We start from the raw sequence: 19,567 nt of genomic DNA, 5'->3' as shown, positions 1-19,567 counted from the left end.
CTCATGCTGCATAAACTAAGCAAGTCCCATTTCTAGACCAGATCCTTATTTGCACATACATCTATCACATTTCACACCTTGTTGACATAAGGAACAAGATTTGGGAAGACAGTTACTGCACAGCTGCTAATTTGAAGGTAACTCATTTGTTTTCTCTGCTGTTTATAACATACATCCTAGATACTCCACCATCCCCTCCACCAAAGAAAATCCTTCACAGAAGTTCTGTGGTGTTCAGATTTGTTGGTGTTAACACAACAGTTGGTTAAAAGTTTCCCTGGTAACATGAGAAATATTGGTAACATTCTGTCATGAAGAGCTCAGCCCACAACTAAAATTTTTGCAGAATCAATCAGAAATATTAAAAGAACTCTGCTCCATTGACATTCTTTATTGCACCTGTATTTATTTAATCTTATCAGGGCAGGGGAGCTGACAAGTAGTAATTCTAGCTTCCTAAAACAATTGCTAGTACAGCCAGGAATCCCTCCCCTCGGGATATACATGTATATGATCATGTCCAATAATGCATCAGTTTTTGTATAACTGAAGGTCTCAAGCAGACCAAGCCAGTGACATGTGTCAAGATTCTCTTTATAAACCAAGACCAAATTCCAACAGTTACCAAGACTGAAAAAAGACAGGTCTGAAGCTGATAACCAACCAGGGGTTAGCGATGCTAGAGAGTTTAGTGGATAGGGGTTATGCATTTTTTCACCTCAGAATAGGCTTCAAAAATTTTAGACCAAAAGAAGTGACTCAATTAGTGGAGAAGTTGGATTAAGCTGCATTCATACTTCAACACTTCTGCTTCATTTACTTGTCAAGTGGCAATAGTTCCGTCTCTTCCCAAGTATTTGTGCATTTGGCCTTGTAAGCGATGCACTAGGCCTCTAGCGTCACTATATAGGGATTCAAGCACTCAGAAATAAACCTCTCTGGAAAGATTTTTAGCAGCTCACAGGCACGTGTCTAGTGCTCCCAACACACCTGTAGTAGTCACATGTGGGTTTGGAGGTGGTTGGCCCAACTGAGCCATACAGGTTCTTTTCCTTGCTATTGCAAGTGGACGGAAGCAAGATGGGGCTGTTGCAGTTCAGACATTTCTTAGTAAAGATCTCTACTGTATTAGGAATGTAGCTTCTTCCTTTGATTTTAACTCTTATCCAATGCAGCCTTCCTATACAGACTTCATCAATAAGGTCACTGAAGCTCTGAAGACAACACATTGTTGGTGTGTGTTTGAATTCAGATTTTAGGGCATTGAGGCTGTCAGTGACTTCTCCCCTGCTCAGTTCTGGTGCCCAGAACCACAGCTGTCCCTAGCTACTCGGAAGGGCAACTGCCACCCACGTCTAGCTCAGCCTCTGCAGCCCCAAGCTGGAGCATTCTCAGTTATTCTGTAGAGACAGGCATGAACAGTTCAATCTGGGCATAGGAGCTGCTCAGTACAAACAGAATCAGAGAATTCACCTGCCAGAACTCTAGCAAGCTTCTACTGAGTCTGCATTAAGTTTTCAAGGTGACAGCAAAAGGCACAGACACCAGGAACCTGTCAAGTTTCACATCCTTGCTCCAAAGCATGGAATTGCTAGAGCTTCTCAACAAAAGTTGATTTTTTTTTCAAATGGTTAAAGTGTATTTCCCTAATCTCGTTCTTGGAAACAGCTGAAATGTTTTAGCTAGAATTTCCCACCCCCCCCCACCCCCCTCAAAAAAAAAAAAAAAAGCAGCAGCCTTAGGCAGACATCTGGTATGGAAAAGTTCAGCATAAACTGTTTAAGTTTGGCAAAGTTATCAGCAACTGAAAACAGGATCTTATAATGGAGAGCATCGTGCAATCTTAACAGGGGGTGCCACTAGTTTCACCTATAAATATAGGACTCTGTCCCTAGTCAGAGAGGAGAAAGATATTACAGCATGTTCCAAAGATCAGTTTTGTTTCAGGCCCATTTTTTTTCCCCTGTCCTAAATTTCAAGGGACATACATGAGATAACCACTATTTCTGATCAGTCTTTCCTTCCAGACTAAAGTTGAGTTATGGAGTTAGCTTTTGTTTTCTCTTTAGTCTCGATAACCTATGTGTATTAAGAGGAATTCTCTCTAAAGAGCAAATACGTAGGGGAGATAAACACCTTCACAAAACCACATACCAGTCTGACATCTCAACTAATTCATCTAGCTGTTACTACAGTAACCAATCACTATTTTTACTTAAACTGCAGTGCAAGTTTCATGAAACCAAGCAGAGTGGTGTATTTTTACAAAAACTGGGCACTCAGACATTTATCAAACTGAGCATCGTAGTATTTACATCGTATTTAAATGTTGTATGAAGATGACTTTAGCCATCAACATCCAGCATCATCAATATCCCTCATTTTACAGATGGAATGACAGTCACAGTGACTTGCCCAAGGTCACAAAGTTAGAGAGAGATAAGATTAGAAGGCAGGATGTTTCTGTCTAGATATCCACTGCTCAATGTATTGTATCAAACCTGCCTCTCTTTCTTTCCCCCCAGGTTTGCGTAATTAATGCATTTGTATGCAGCACAGAGATACGTTCCAAGTTCCCAGGTCTCCAGACCTCATTTCTGAACGACGCTGCTGCTATCTCGAACACTCCTCTCACCATGCACAGCTACTTCCAAAATAGTTTCCCCTCTAATGTTGATCTTTCCTTACCCTTTCAACTGCAATGATGGCCATTCCAACATTCTCTTGGACCCATATCTGCGGCTGCCTACTCAAACACAAGAGGAAGGCAGACCTCTCATTATAACTGTGTCCCCACCAATACTGACAAAGTCTCTTTAGCATATAATGGCAACTGCTAGAACAGTAAATGCTGTTGAAAAGTGATTCTAAGAACCCTTTTCCTACAGGATGATCTTGATCAGATTTAGCTTTATCTGGAAGAGGACAGCGTGTTCACATGAGTTGTAATGCTGTACCTAAACCACTATTTATTTCATTCCGCTGCAAAAAATGATGCTCAGTAGGCCACCATAAATTCTGCAGTTGAGTAATTTTAAAGTTTCCATGAGTGGATTTGTTCCTTTTTTTTTTCATGTTTCTAACCCTATCACTTACAGTGATTGTAGAAGAAGCAGAAGCACAGAAGAGGAACACATTCTTGATTGTTCAGCTTAAGATGCTGCAATTTCAAAGGCAGAAGTACATTACAAAGATGTCATGCAGGGGAGACTTACAGAATACACCAGTATATACCCTACATACATCAAGGTCAGATATCCTCTTTCCACTTAGTAGATGTTATGGGTTTAAATTAATCCAAGAATTCTCCACCAGTTTCAAGCATAACATGTTATAAGAATTCAAAAGAGAATGTCAACTCACTGCAGGCAGCTGTAATTGTAGGCAGGCAGTGCAGAACACTGCATCTGCTATTCAATTCTGTGTAAAGGTCTGCTGACGCAAGTCCTAACACACAAGAGGAAACTCTGGAGGCTTATCCAGTGCCTCATCATGCACACACATAGCAGCTAAAGACTGTTCTTAGGGAACCATAGGTTAGTGCTCTCTTCACCACAAGCAGCTATTACAGAGGGCAATTTAAAGAGAAAATGCCATGCACATTACCCTTACTGAAAGAGGAAGCTCAGCTGTGATTCAAGCAACTTTAGACTGTGATTGAGTAGGGAAATTCCATCAATCAATAAAACTCCCAACATATTTAACATTAACAGCTGTTTGCCAGAGTGAGAAAAAAACTTATGAAAACTGACTTCCACTTCTGGTTGTACTTTAAGCCCTCTCCTTCAGATCTGTCACCACACCTTCACCACTCTTGCTCCATCCACACTTCGGACCACTGTCTTGCCTTCTTTGTCTTCCTAGCTCAACGACTTCACCCTTCATCCAATGTCTTTAACAGCCTCCCAAGTAGCATTCACCAAATTCCATCCCTTTCTTTCAAAAGCTAGTTGAACTACTTATTCCATGAGTCATTCTAGTTATGACAATGATGTACTTCCTTTGTAACTCCAGATTGTTTTCCTGCCTTACACCTGCTTTAGATTCAGCTTTTTAGGAGAAGAACTGGTAACTTGTCTGCCACATTTCACCTACTACAATACTGCATCCAAAATCCAACACTGGGTCCTGCACTGTCCATGCCAAAAGTACAGCAATTGAGAAGATATTGTGAAGGTTATTAGACTCTTTACCTTTATTACAAACACTACTTGATATAGTTAGAATGTAGATATTTTAAAATCTTACTTTGCATACACTTCTCGGCTTGTGAGTGCACGGTTATTAGTTTCTTTTCCTGGTTCTTGTGTATTAGCTCAATATTTGTATTGCTAACACTGCAAGAAAATGTTTAAATACAAAAGAGAAAGCTATTTGAAATATTAGAAAACAGTGAACATTTTTCCATTAGTGAGGCTTAGAAAAAAAATACTTAAGAACCCCATTAATTTGAGCCCAATAACTTGACAGTCAGTCTATAAGAAATATGGAGAACAACATAAGCAAAATATGTACATTGAATTCCAATAGTTACTATCAAATTCTAAGGACAGAAAGAAGTAGGATCTTTCAAAATAGGCTTTGCAAGTCAAGTGCAGCTTTTAACCAACGCCTTTAACATTCTGCATTTGTACAGCACATTTAATCAGCAGTGTGTATACTTAAAAATCCCCAAGAAAAAAGCTTCTGTCTTGTAATTCTGGATGAGGAAATACCAAGAACAGAGAAACCCTGACCTAGCTCTGTATGTAGATCTATTTTGTGTTAGTCAAGGAATAATGCACAGGTAAAAAAAATTTGCATCTAATTGGCAATGAGTTATACAAGAGGGTTGGACCTCAAAACAGAACTCATGGCAGAGCTCCCATAACACACAGGGGAGGGGTACTCAGACAAACTAAAGGAGGAGTGCGGGGCAACCTTAAACTGATGAGTGGATGCAGCAGAGTTGCATAATGGTCATCGCTGGGGTACTCCACTGTGGAGGAACCTGCAGTTCTGCCATCAACGATACCGGATCCAAGGAGCCTGTGGGAAAGACGGGGACTGGAAGAGTAGAGGGGAAAGTTTGGGAGAGGGAAGAGAGTCAAATACAGTATCTGCATGTTGTAAAAATTCAGCATTAAGCTTCAGAGTGTTAGAAATGCATAGACACTCCTTGGTTAATTTAACAGTGATTCTCAGTGCCCACATTTACCACCTATAATAGCTGGAGACATTTAACATGGACTAGTCCAATACAAAAAGGTTTCCAGTCCATTCAAATCATGGAGTCTGTATTATTGCCCAGACTGCAACATCCCTCACACACTTGTGCTTCACAATTTTACCCTCAACGTGACAGTCGTGGGGTTAAATAGCTTTCGTAACCCCACATCCCCCAAGCCATTCAATCTCTCTGTTGGTCAACATGTTTTGCTGTGTAGGCAGGTCAAGCCATACAACTCTGGGTTTAGTGGCCTTCTAATTATGATAGCCCAGAAGACCCACAGCAACAGCAGCAGTGCACGACAGATGGAAGAAACCTCACCTGATTGTCGAGGAATGTTTTAATAACTCAGTTATTAAAAAAAGCTTACAGAAGAATGACCTCACAGTTGCAATTCAACTTAAGTGGAAAACTTTTCTTTCCATGGTTTCAATCTGGCAGTCTAGTAGGGAGACACAGCTTTTGAGTAAAACACCACACAATTGTTCAGGAAGCAGACCATAGCCTGTTTTGGCAGCATCCTTTTGACATAAATATACCCAGTTGTCACTCATGCAGCAAGATGAGAAGAAATCCTGAGAAACGAGGCTTTTGGGGGCAGAGCCATGTGGGCAGCATCGAGTGCAATGAGGTGCCGCTCCAGAATGGAGTCTTTGATAATTAATATTAGCACTGTGGTCATGCCTGATAGCTGCAGGTGTGTAGCCACTAAACCCAGTGACCTAGAGAAAATGCTAGCAAGGTAGAACCTACGGTTAATCTTGTGATCTGGTATTTATAGCATGTCATGATCAACAGTTATCAGTCTGATATGATGATCTCATGTTACTAAAGCCCACACATTTGTTCAGAAAGAAACAACTCATTCCCAAGCTTCCGCTGCCAGAAAGCAACAGTGCAAAGCTTTACTTTAAAACAAGGGAGTATCTTGTTCGCTTCCCCCCCCAGATCAACCAATTTGATTCAGATTAAAAAGTACTCAGGGTACATCTACACTGCAAAAAAAATCCACAGCAGTGAGTCTCAGGGCCCGGGTCATCTGACTCAGGCTTGTGCCACAGGGCTAACAACAGCAGTGCTGACTTCCCTGCTCAAGCTGGACCGTGGGCTTTGAGATCCAGCCTCCATGTCAGGTTTCAGAGCCCAGGGACAAAGCTTAGCAGGAACATCTACACTGTGATTTTTAGCCCCATAGCACAAGACTGACTCAACTGATCTGGCCTCTGCGACTAGGTTTACACTACAACTTACTTTGGTATAACTTATGTCACTCAGAGGTATGAAGAAGCTATTCCCCACCCCAGCAATGTAAGTTACATTGACCTAAGCCCTAATGCAGACAGTGCTACATGGGTGAGAGAGCTTCTCTCAATGACATAGCTACTGCCGTTTGCGGAGGTGGATTCATTATGCCAACGGGAGAGCTTAGAGTGTCTTCACCAGACGTAATGCAGTGGTGCAGCTGCATCACTGTAGCACTTCTAGTGTAGACTAGCCCTGAGACTCACTGCAGTAGGGTTTTTTTGTTTTTCAGTGTAGAAGCACCCTCATTCTCTCAACTGTAGATATTAAGCAGCATTTTGTAACTTCCTTCTTTCCCACACTGCAGAGCTTTTGCTTAATTTCCTCTCAGTTCTTCAAAACAGACATCTGCAGCCACTGCCTGCAGCATTTATTAACTCAAGGCAGCTTCAGCTCTTCAAACCTCTCTCCATTCTCATCACAGAGATGATCCTCTTCCCTCCATAGCCCCAGGACCAAGCATTATATTTCTAAGAAGCTATTCACAATTCCCAATCTTTGGAGTGTCTCAACATAACAGATCATGTTTGCTCACTCCTTAGGCCAGTGCATCTTCTCAACAAGCATGTTTTCTTTATCATGCTCAGACTATGCAAGCCAAAGCTTGTGTTCCAGTACTTGAGTTCCCAGGGGCTAGAGGTGGGGAACACAGAACAGAAGAGATGCTGATAATGGCTCTTCTTTTGGAAGAAAAACTTGAGAACAAAGATTTCTTTGTAATGTATGTCAATTATCAAAGGGGTAGCTGTGTTTGTTGCTTTTTACGGATCCAGACTAAGAGTCCTGTGGCACCTTATAGACTAACAGACGTATCGGAGCATGAGAGTGAATAAGGCCCTGGTCTTATGATTATGTAAATCAGAGATTCTCCAAGCAGAGCTAGACTGTGGTAGAAGAGAGAGTGCCTTGCTTAGACTTTTACTCCACTTTTGGTCCAAACAGCCGATCTGCACAAGATTGTTAGATCTCCCAGAGAGAGTTTAGGACGGACAACTAATGGGTTCTTCGCTTGTGCTCTCAGGGGTTTTCAGACTAAAGCAGTGGCTTTATTGATCACTCCTCAGAGGGCCAGATTCATGAGAGAGCATCAAGTAAAGCTTTGCTCTCTGGGACACTAGAAGGAGTCTGACTAGGATGCAGACATGCTATGATTGGGGCCTATGCAGAGTCACTGGGGAGGCTATGCATTTGCCCACGGAAGCATGCCAAGTCACATCCTCCTCATTAGAACAAAATGTTGTGCATCCTATCTCAGGTATATCTACACTGAAAGGCACTACCCTGACAAGTGGTGACAGATATTACACCCCATGCCCCCCAATGTAGTATTTTACCTGCATCTATTAAGGCACAAAATGAGTAGAGGTTCTGAATCAAGCAAACTTGACTTTTAAATCGCTTGCCTGAAACGCATCTCTTCACCAGGAAAACAAATACTATCTCTCTGCAAACCTAAAACCTTTTAGTCAGGCAAAGAGGTACGCCTGCTATTCTGAAAGGAGGCATTTCCTGTCCACAACAAGCAGAAAAATAGGGTTAGAATTCCCAAGACAAACCACCATGTTTAAAAAGTTGTAGGTATCCTTTGAGATATGGTGTTATAGAAATCTAAGTTCTTAGCACAGTTATGCTTCTAGTACAGATAGGATCAAAGCACTGATGTTACTGGGAATGAGGTTATTATCCACATCCCAAGTAGTTCTCTTCTGTGGATTGAAACGAAGGAAGATGTGGGTGCACAACAGGACGCGAGTTGAACCAAACAGCCATTTTGCTGCATTGGGATGTCATTCAGTTCTTTATTTCTTTCCTACTTCTAGGGAGAGAGGGCATAAGAACTCATAATCCAGCCTGTAGAGTGAGATCAAACATCTCACAGAATTGAAAGTGTGAGTGGCAGCTGAACACTATCTTTCAAAGGAGCTGGATACAGCCTAAGTAGCACTAAATTGCAAGAAGCCAATAAGCGGAGCATAAAAGCAAGGCGACGAGGAACTAGATTGTAGGGTTATATGCCTATAAGTACTTTTTATTGTAGTTTATCTGGCTAGAAAGGAGACTCCCCCTCACCCCCCCGCCAAATCAGTGAACAATCTTCCCTCTCATTCCTTGGTCATCTTTCCTGGACTCCATCTCAACATCTAAGTGTTGCACATCTCCTAAATGAAGTATGTTGCACTGAATTTCCTGACAAGGAAAATGAGCACAAAAACACCCCCAAGGAACAGGCTTAATGTGAAAGTATAGTCTAATGGGAATCTTGATAAATTACTCTCCGCAAAACTGCCATTTTCAGCGACAACTGCTGCGGGTCAGCAGTAACAGCTACCGATGGAAGAATTTATTTAATCTTGAAGGAGATACAGAATTTGTCAGCTAGAACCCAAAACAAGATTTTTATTCATGCATCACATATGAATTCAATGAAGGTTCTTCTAATCATATCAAAATGACATGATGCAAGATTCTCCATACACTTGCACTCTATTTGAGTGCTTTCATGGAACAGAAGTCAGATTTGCAACTAATAAGAAGTGCACAAAATAGCCTATTGTACTTAAGACCAGGTAAGTTTTCTACCAAAACAATCAGTATGTTATTTCTCTCCTTGTAAACCCCACAGAGGAGTTAGCATGCACCAGCTGGTCTTCTCTCATTAGAAGTCATTTTTATTTAAGAGCTTTAAGTTACCTAGACAGAAGAGGTGTGTGTCAAACCAGAAGTGTTCTTTATGCTGCGCAAACATTAAAGGCCTACTCCCAATGAAGGGGAATTCAGCTGACTTCTATCACCAGGCCTTCGGTTAGTTTCTGCAGCAAGTGCCTGATGGTAAAGTGGATGAGCAACCACAATTTCAACACAATGAAATTGTGGGAGCCCCATATTTCATGAGCAGGCCTTAACAGCGGCAATGGAAAGATACATAGACAGTTACAGAAATATAATATAACCCATCTCCTCAGGAAGTTAACAGACTATGGCTGGCAGTGTTCACAGAAATACCCAATAACCACAAAGGAAGTGCATTTGGCTGAAGAACTACAGACTTCTTCACTTTTGGTTCATGAGAACTGAGGCTCCCTCCACCCTTTCACTTAGTACAAATAACAATTCTGTTGCAAAAACAGCAGCTACTATTCAACGCAACAGAAAACTGGATCAATCTTGATCAATTTAAGTTTGTTCATTTACAAAAAGTCTCTTCCTGTCTCATGACTGATTTCACAGTAACAAGTAACTCACCATCTTTGGTAATAATGCTGGATTGTAAAACCTCACTTCCTGCACATCAGTTCATTCTGGAATTGCAACATTCCAACTATCTATAAACAGGATAGGCAGCCACTTTAAAAATCAATCACACTTATCCAGGACAGAAGTCTTCTCTGCTGGGACATCTTATTTGTTTCTACATTAACAGGAGAAAGTACCAATCCTCATTATTCAAAATGCAATTATGAAATTTAAGAATGGCTTTTATATGCCGAGTTTTATTTAATAGCTGATACATACATCCAAGATCCAGCAAATGGGACTATGACCTCTACCCCCCCAAAAAAGAAAAAGACCACGTTCAGCTTACATGTCAACTACTCCCCCCACCAATATATACATTATAATCGGAATGTAAACACACACTTCTCTAAGTTATGCCATTTTCTCTCTAATACATGCAGCAGCATCCATTTATGCAGTTTGCTACAGCTCCAATAGACACAAAGTGTTAGAAACTCAAGATATGGATCCAACTTCAACCTAAATACCTCCCACAAGAAAAAGCAGTACATGAACAATAATTTTGCATTTGTTACTTACTTTCTCCACAGAACACAAAAGTGCTCTTTACAATTGTTAATTACGCCTCATACTGATCTGATATACCTAAGTATCATCTCTCTGTAGAACTGAAATAGAGAAGCGGAAAGGTATAGTGATTAACCCAAGATCAGTTATTGGCATAACTGGGAACAAAACCCAGGAATCCTGCGTCCAATCCCCTACAGAAATTCATTAGACAAACATTCTAAGAGCCATTAAGCAATGGTCCTTAAGTTACTGTTATAGCAAAAATAGCACAGAAGGCTCAGAACAGTAGGCCATGTGAAAATACATGGATGTGCAAGAGGATGAGTTAGGGGAGAAGCCATTGCCTTTTCACTTTTGAAGTCAGATCTTTAACAGTTTATTCCTCTCCTACAAGAGAAAACAGTAAAAATTCTGACATTGAACATAGTAGCTGGAGTCACTGCAATGTGACATTCTTCCAGTGATATTTAATCAGTTCTACTTCACACAAGGTCCATTTCCATTCAGATACCCACAGGATCCTACTATTATGTGCATCTTCAGATATTATCCCATACCCAAGCTCTAATTTAAAGTTACAGTTTGAAGGAAGACAATAGAGGATATACTTTGGCCGAGAATGTTTTGCAAAGTTATGTAATCCAGTTTTTAAAATTTCCCTTAAAAAGAATTTTATTTAGCAAAAGTCCAGTTCACACACAGGGTTAAGTGTTTGCAAATTGTTGGTATTTGAAATTCAACCACCATTTACTCAGGATGTTCAAAAGAGTCCTTAGAGACAGATTTTAGCCATATTTTCTATTCAACTCGTTTGCCAAATGACACGAACAGCAGAGCTACAAAGTCCTGTTTCTCAGGAAACAATCACAGAAATGGCATCAGACTCTTGACTGTAGTGATGCTAGGGTAGGCTGCTGTTATTCAGAATTCATTAGCTAACCACAGTACGAAGTTTGGATAAAACCAAGCAGCTTTTAGTGCCAGCACTCTTCCCAACTGAACTGGAAGCATCCATTGCAATATGAAGGAGAAATTTATTGAGAGGAAATTGGGGAGAAGTTTCCATCTCACACACTTATACAAACTGGGCAGGTATTGCTCCTTTGTTTGCACTAAACTGGTATTTGGCATCTGCTCAAGAGGACAAGAATACCTTTTTGAATATACAACAGCCCTAGACTACAAGATTTTAGACCTCAAACTGTCACATATGGAGATGTCAAGAGCAGAGGGTAGAAAACATCCAAAGGAAGTGCACTGTCTACCTGCTTCCCTTACAAAAAATTCTTTAAAGAGCTTTCATTAATAAGGGTAAGGTAACAGATGGAAGTCTGACTTAGCGTCAATGTGTGTTCCAAAATAGCATGGAGTGCAAATAAAGTTAGCACTTCAGGTTTGACTCCTTGTGTTGAACACTTGTGTTATCAGAAAGTGTGTCAGGTGATAAGCATCAGCTGAAGTCCAACATCCACCACAAATGAATCACACCTCTGTCCAGGAAGATGTGTGGCACTATCATGGAAGCCTCATTTTCCCCTGATGAGGGCTTGTTGCCAGAAAGCTCCAGCAAGAGAAGGCTTTTTGGGCCTAGTCAAAACTAATCCCACACATTCCAGAAGTGAATTCCCTCCACACCCAAAGTCCTCCATGATCAAGTTCGGATGCATAATGTTTTGTTCAACAACCTTGTCTTGACAATGACTTGTATGTCAGCATGCAAATGAGTTCATTCCTCTTCATCTATCAACCTACAGCATTGATAAATACACAAGCTGCTGACTACTATGTTCTAAAGTTGCTCAGTTGACACTGTTACATAATCACTGCACTAGCCATCCCAACCTGTACATTCTTTCTACAGGTTTCAGGGGTAGCTGTGTTAGTCTGGCCATGTCCACACTACAGAGTAAAATCGAAATTAATAAAATCGATTTTATAAAACAGATTTTATAAAATCGATTTTATGCATCCACACTAGGGCACATTACTTCGGTGGTGTGCGTCCATGGTCCCAGGCTACCATCGATTTCCAGAGCGGTGCACTCTGGGTAGCTCAGTAAAAGAATGGGACCAATAACTTCGATTTCCAGTCACACTAACCCTAAATCGATTTAGTAATATCGATTTTAGGGTTACTCCTTTCGTTTAGCTGGAGTACTGAAATCGATTTTAAGACCCCTTAAAATCGATTTTAAGTGCCTTGTAGTGTGGACGGGTACAGCGTTAAATCGATTTAACGCTGTAGCGTGGACCTGGCCTCTGTCTCAGCAAAAAAAACAAGGAGTCCTCCTGGCACCTTACAGACTAACAAATTTATTTGGGCATAAGCTTCTGTGGGCTAAAGCCCACTTCCCTATTCCCCTCACCTACTGAGTCAGGGATCATTTTCACAACCCACTCGCTCTCTCCCCATTCATGCACACAGATACACCACGTCTGACTCAGAGCCTGCAGGAGGGGGTCACTGCACAAGCCATTGGACACCCAAAAAGAGAACAGGCAGCCCACGAAGAGATTCACAAGCCATGCTGCCCTGGGTCACACACAGCTCTTGTATTTTGTATTGCAAACCAACTCCCTCTCCTCCCCCTCCACCCCAATATCTGCAGGTACAAGCCCTAAAGCATCCACCCCCCGACCCCACACAGCACCCCCCCCAGGGATCACTATCAGCCAGCTGCCTTTACACTCCCCCCCCCAGAGCTACCGGCAGGGGGGAGCCCTGAGCCCCCCCCAGGGATCACTATCAGCCAGCTGCCTTTACACTCCCCCCCCCCAGCTACTGGCCGGGGAGCCCTGAGCCCCCCCCCAGGGATCACTATCAGCCAGCTGCCTTTACACTCCCCCCCCCAGCTACCGGCCGGGGAGCCCTGAGCCCCCCCCCCAGGGATCACTATCAGCCAGCTGCCTTTACACTCCCCCCCAGCTACCGGCAGGGGGGAGCCCTGAGCCCCCCCCAGGGATCACTATCAGCCAGCTGCCTTTACACTCCCCCCCCCAGAGCTACCGGCAGGGGGGAGCCCTGAGCCCCCCCCAGGGATCACTATCAGCCAGCTGCCTTTACACTCCCCCCTCCAGCTACCGGCCGGGGAGCCCTGAGCCCCCCCCCCAGGGATCACTATCAGCCAGCTGCCTTTACACTCCCCCCCCCCAGCTACCGGCAGGGGGGAGCCCGGAGCCCCCCCCCCAGGGATCACTATCAGCCAGCTGCCTTTACACTCCCCCCCCCATCTACCGGCAGGGGGGAGCCCTGAGCCCCCCCCAGGGATCACTATCAGCCAGCTGCCTTTACACTCCCCCCCAGCTACCGGCAGGGGAGCCCTGAGCCCCCCCCCAGGGATCACTATCAGCCAGCTGCCTTTACACTCCCCCCCCCCCAGCTACCGGCAGGGGGGAGCCCTGAGCCCCCCCCAGGGATCACTATCAGCCAGCTGCCTTTACACTCCCCCCCAGCTACCGGCAGGGGAGCCCTGAGCCCCCCCCCAGGGATCACTATCAGCCAGCTGCCTTTACACTCCCCCCCCCAGAGCTACCGGCAGGGGGGAGCCCGGAGCCCCCCCCAGGGATCACTATCAGCCAGCTGCCTTTACACTCCCCCCCGCCCCCCAGCTACCGGCAGGGGAGCCCGGAGCCCCCCCGGCGCTCACCTTTGGCCCGGCAGTCCGCACAGTACTTGTTCTCCTCCTCCAGCAGCAGGCTGGCCAGGACAGCCTGGTACCGGTCCACGTCCCGCACCGACTTGCCCGTCATTGCGGAGGGCGGGCGGGCGAGCCCTGCTCCCCACGCCCCAGAAATGAACCGCCCCGGGCCCCTTAAGCGTGGGTCGCCCCCAGCGGCGCTGCCCCCGCGGAGCTCGCTCGGGATCCCCCCGGGCCCTCGCCGGGGCTCTGCCCGCACCCGCGGGGGGCTCCGGGCCCCTGGCAGCCACGAGCGGGAGCCGGGTCCGCGGGAAGCGGCGGCAGGAACCGCGGGGGGGGGGGTCCGTGACGCGCTCCCGGCAGCGGCCGCCGCTGCCTCAGGCTCAGCCGCTTCCTGTTTCCGGCAGGAGCGCGCGGTGCAGGGGAGGAGCCAGGGGAGAGAAGGGGCGGGGCTACGTGCCGGGCCGCGCCCCGTCCCCATTGATCCGCCGCTATGCGTCACGCCGCGGCGGATCTGCCGATAACCAATCAGAGGAGAGGGGGTGGGGCGTAAGCCGCGACCGGGGGGGGTGATGCGGCAAGTCACGTGACTGAGGCCGTGGGAGGTGCCGGAGAAATGGAAAGAGGCGGGAGGAACGAGGGGGGAGGAGGTATGGGGGGATGGAGGGGGTGGGGGCGAGGGGGGAGGAGGTATGGGGGTGGAGAGGGGGTGGGTGGAAGAGAGAAGGAGGAATGGAGAGGGAGTGGGGGGAAAAGTGGGGAGGAGGTATGGGGGGATGGAGGGGTTGGGGGATAAGAGGGGAGGAGGTATGGGGAGATGGAGGGGGTGAGGGGCAAGGGGGGAGGAGGTATGGGGGGATGGAGGGGTTGGGGGATAAGAGGGGAGGAGGTATGGGGGGATGGAGGGGTTGGGGGATAAGGGGGAGGAGGTATGGGGGGATGGAGGGAGTGGGGGGCGAGGGGGGAGGAGGTATGGGGGTGAAGAGTGGGTGGGTAGAAGAGAGAAGGAGGTATGGGGGGACGGAGAGGCGTGGGGAGATAAGGGGGGAGGAGGTATGGGGGGATGGAGGGGGTTGGGGGATAAGGGGCGAGGAGGTATGGGGAGATGGAGGGGGTGAGGGGCAAGGGGGGAGGAGGTATGGGGGGTGGAGAGGGGGTGGGTGGAAGAGAGAAGGAGGTATGGAGAGGGAGTGGGGGGATAAGTGGGGAGGAGGTATGGGGGGATGGAGGGGTTGGGGGATAAGAGGGGAGGAGGTATGGGGGGATGGAGGGGTTGGGGGATAAGGGGGAGGAGGTATGGGGGGATGGAGGGAGTGGGGGGCGAGGGGGGAGGAGGTATGGGGGTGAAGAGTGGGTGGGTAGAAGAGAGAAGGAGGTATGGGGGGACGGAGAGGCGTGGGGAGATAAGGGGGGAGGAGGTATGGGGGGATGGAGGGGGTTGGGGGATAAGGGGCGAGGAGGTATGGGGAGATGGAGGGGGTGAGGGGCAAGGGGGGAGGAGGTATGGGGGGTGGAGAGGGGGTGGGTGGAAGAGAGAAGGAGGTATGGAGAGGGAGTGGGGGGATAAGTGGGGAGGAGGTATGGGGGGATGGAGGGGTTGGGGGATAAGAGGGGAGGAGGTATGGGGAGATGGAGGGGGTGAGGGGCAAGGGGGGAGGAGGTATGGGGGGTGGAGAGGGGGTGGGTGGAAGAGAGAAGGAGGTATGGAGAGGGAGTGGGGGGATAAGTGGGGAGGAGGTATGGGGGGATGGAGGGGTTGGGGGATAAGAGGGGAGGAGGTATGGGGAGATGGAGGGGGTGAGGGGCAAGGGGGGAGGAGGTATGGGGGGTGGAGAGGGGGTGGGTGGAAGAGAGAAGGAGGAATGGAGAGGGAGTGGGGGGATAAGTGGGGAGGAGGTATGGGGGGATGGAGGGGTTGAGGGATAAGGGGGGAGGAAGTATGGGGGGATGGAGGGGGTGAGGGGGGAGGAGGTATGGGGGGTGGAGAGGGGGTGGGTGGAAGAGAGAAGGAGGTATGGGGGGACGGAGAGGCGTGGGGAGATAAGGGGGGAGGAGGTATGGGGGGATGGAGGGGGTTGGAGGATAAGGGGCGAGGAGGGATGGGGGGATGGAGGGGGTGAGGGCAAGGGGGGAGGAGGTATGGGGGTGGAGAGGAGGTGGGTGGAAGAGAGAAGGAGGAATGGAGAGGGGTGGGGGGATAAGGGGGAGGAGGTATGGGGGGATGGAGGGGGTTGGGGGATAAGGGGGAGGAGGTATGGGGGGATGGAGGGGGTGGGGGGCGAGGGGGGAGGAGGTATGGGGGGATGGAGGGGGGTGGGGGGATAAGGGGGAGGAGGTATGGGGGGACGGAGAGGCGTGGGGAGATAAGGGGGGAGGAGGTATGGGGGGATGGAGGGGTTGGGGGTTAAGGGGGGAGGAGGTATGGGGAGATGGAGGGGGTGAGGGGCAAGGGGGGAGGAGGTATGGGGGGTGGAGAGGGGGTGGGTGGAAGAGAGAAGGAGGTATGGGGGGATGGAAGGGGATTGGGGGGATAAGGGGGAGGAGGTATGGGGGGATGGAGAGGGGGTGGACGGACAAGGTATGGGGGGTAGAGAGGGGGTGGGTGGAAGAGAGTAGGAGGTATGGGGGGATGGAGGGGTGGGGGGATAAGGGGGGAGGAGGTATGGGGGGATGGAGGGGGTTGGAGGATAAGGGGCGAGGAGGGATGGGGGGATGGAGGGGGTGGGGGCAAGGGGGGAGGATGTATGGGGGTGGAGAGGAGGTGGGTGGAAGAGAGAAGGAGGAATGGAGAGGGGTGGGGGGATAAGGGGGAGGAGGTATGGGGGGATGGAGGGGTGGGGGGATAAGGGGGAGGAGGTATGGGGGGATGGAGGGGTGGGGGGATAAGGGGGGAGGAGGTATAGGGGGATGGAGGGGGTGGGGGGCAAGGGGGGAGGAGGTATGGGGTAGAGAGGGGGTGGGTGGAAGAGAGAAGGAGGTATGGGGGGATGGAGGGGTGGGGGGATAAGGGGGGAGGAGGTATAGGGGGATGGAGGGGTGGAGGGCGAGGGGGGAGGATGTATGGGGGTGGAGAGGAGGTGAGTGGAAGAGAGAAGGAGGTATGGGGGGACGGAGAGGCGTGGGGAGATAAGGGGGGAGGAGGTATGGGGGGATGGAGGGGGTTGGAGGATAAGGGGCGAGGAGGGATGGGGGGATGGAGGGGGTGGGGGCAAGGGGGGAGGAGGTATGGGGGTGGAGAGGAGGTGGGTGGAAGAGAGAAGGAGGAATGGAGAGGGGTGGGGGGATAAGGGGGAGGAGGTATGGGGGGATGGAGGGGGTTGGGGGATAAGGGGGAGGAGGTATGGGGGGATGGAGGGGGTTGGGGGATAAGGGGGAGGAGGTATGGGGGGATGGAGGGAGTGGGGGCGAGGGGGGAGGAGGTATGGGGGGTGAAGAGTGGGTGGGTAGAAGAGAGAAGGAGGTATGGGGGGACGGAGAGGCGTGGGGAGATAAGGGGGGAGGAGGTATGGGGGGATGGAGGGGTTGGGGGATAAGGGGGGAGGAGGTATGGGGAGATGGAGGGGGTGAGGGGCAAGGGGAGAGGAGGTATGGGGGGTGGAGAGGGGGTGGGTGGAAGAGAGAAGGAGGTATGGGGGGATGGAAGGGGATTGGGGGGATAAGGGGGAGGAGGTATGGGGGGATGGAGAGGGGGTGGACGGACAAGGTATGGGGGGGTGGAGAGGGGGTGGGCGGAAGAGGGAAGGAGGTATGGGGGGATGGAGGGAGATTGGGGGATAAGGGAGAGGAGGTATGGGGGATGGAGAGGTATTAGGGTGGAGAGGGAGTGGATGGAGGGAGGTAGGAGGGGATGATGGAGTGGGAGGCTATGGGGGGGGAGGGAGGACAGGAGGAGAGTAGGGGAGTGGATGGCAGGAAGAGAGCAGGAGCAGGGACAGGACTTTATGCAGATTCTCAGAGGAGATGTCACATAAACCCAAATTGCTTTCAACCTAGCCAGGACTTTGCCCTGAACTCTTTGGCAGTGTCTCTCACCTAAGCGAAACCACCTGTGTGCAGCCCTCCTCCAGCACTGACTTTCCATGCCCAAGGGCTCTGCTCTCTCTCGGAGAATGTATCTATGGACATAAGGGGAAAGGCCAAGGACAAACAGTTTTTAATTTCCCAGAAACAAGGCCATTTATTAACACAACTGTATCTCTCTAATTGCACCGTACATCACAGCTACCTGGGACATTATGGCTACATCGAGGCAACAGACTGGCCACTGAATACACTGTAAGTCCCTTTAACAATACTGGGGGGAGGGGATCATGCATGTACCTGTAGGAAAGGAAGATACATGCCACTCAAGCTGGAAAAGAAGATAGACAAAACAAACAGAAGAATGTCAGGGTCAGCTTCTCCACAGCTTTGTCACTGACTCAAGTGGCTGACAGATCTCAGGAGAGAATCGAATCAAATGAAAAAAATGTCCTAGTTTAAACACAAGGTAAAAATAACTAGAGAGAAAAAGACTTAGATGAGGCTTTTTAACGAGGACATGTGTATTATAAACGTACGCTTCCCAAATCCCAGAGGCCTCATCTTGAGGTACTAAGTGAAGTAATTAAGCAACCACGCTGTGTAAAAAGTTGTGATCAACTGAGCAGTGGTGTTGGGGGAAAAAAATGTAAGCCACATGCAACAGTCTATGAGACATTTCAAATTACATGACACTTCCTAAAGTGACACTCCAATCCCAAACACTTACATGTATATAGTAATATCTATGGAATTCTGTTTGCACTGGCACAAAATAAATAAAAATCACAACTGGATGGTGAGCTTTAGGCCTCAGTTTTCAGTACTGTGAAAACAAGGCGTCCTTAATACTAAAGTCCAGAAATGCCCCTTGTAAATCCAAAGGATGCCAGCTTTTTTATTTGTATGAATGAAAACACTTCAATGCAACCCAATCATTGTAGCTATACTAGTGCATGAGTGAAACTGACGAGAAACGAATACAGTGAAATTAACTTGTCCCTTTCCATAGCTGAAATGCAAAGAGTAAACAGCAAGAACGAAAAGTGAAATTTTAAACTCGCTTCCCAGTTTCATTTAAGTTAGTTTTTATTAATCTAGCTAGTTGGGCAAAGCATTTCACATAGTAGGGTGACCAGATGTCCTGATTATATAGGGACAGTACTGATTTTGCGGGTGGGGGGTGGGTTTTCTTATACAGGTACCTATTACCCCCTACTTCCTGTCCCGATTTTTCACACTTGCTATCTGGTCATCCTGTCACATAGAGACATGCAAGAGTCCATAGTTTCTCCAGTTAATCATGGGGCCAGAGGGAATAGATTTTAAAGGGCACAATGGGAATGAGAAACCTGACTTTCAGTGGGAGCTGGGTTCCTGACTGCCCTTTTTGCCTTTGAAAAGCTTCCCGTCAGAGGCTATTTACCTTTACGAGTTATTTGCTCAGAACTATTCATAACCAGTCATGCCAGGTATCTAGGTGTAACCCTGCAAAGATCATAGGCTTTCTGACGCTTGAATCACGGCCTAAACCATGCCATTGAACAATACAGGAGAGCCTCTAAGAACAGCGGGCCAGATTTTCAGATGG

General features: G+C 47.9%; 2 protein-coding genes across 4 annotated transcripts in view; one reads left to right on the top strand and one right to left on the bottom strand.

The window, feature by feature from the left end:
• Positions 1-14,171, bottom strand: part of SMAP2 (small ArfGAP2) — a 36,334-nt gene extending 22,163 nt beyond the window's left edge. Inside the window, exons 1-3 of one of the 3 annotated variants that reach the window (XM_050932687.1) lie at positions 13,966-14,051; positions 4,921-5,046; positions 4,249-4,337 (exon numbers count right to left, since the gene is read on the bottom strand). In XM_050932687.1, the coding sequence (XP_050788644.1) occupies positions 4,249-4,255 (7 nt within the window). In that variant the 5' untranslated portion in view covers positions 4,256-4,337; positions 4,921-5,046; positions 13,966-14,051. Of the gene's footprint in view, positions 1-4,248; positions 4,338-4,920; positions 5,047-13,965 lie in introns of all 3 variants that reach the window. The other 2 variants (XM_050932686.1, XM_050932685.1) reach the window with 2 other exon arrangements.
• A 360-nt stretch (positions 14,172-14,531) lies between these two features.
• Positions 14,532-19,567, top strand: part of LOC127038951 (collagen alpha-2(IX) chain-like) — a 51,826-nt gene continuing 46,790 nt past the window's right edge. Inside the window, exons 1-2 of the mRNA XM_050931979.1 lie at positions 14,532-14,606; positions 18,178-18,231. The gene's annotated coding sequence lies outside the window, so the exon portion shown is untranslated. The remainder of the gene's footprint in view (positions 14,607-18,177; positions 18,232-19,567) is intronic.

The sequence above is a fragment of the Gopherus flavomarginatus genome, chromosome 22 (assembly GCF_025201925.1).
Source record: "Gopherus flavomarginatus isolate rGopFla2 chromosome 22, rGopFla2.mat.asm, whole genome shotgun sequence".
Taxonomy (NCBI): Eukaryota; Metazoa; Chordata; order Testudines; family Testudinidae; genus Gopherus; species Gopherus flavomarginatus.
The sequence above is the reverse complement of the archived record's forward strand: the minus strand, read 5'-3'. Positions and strand labels throughout refer to the sequence as shown.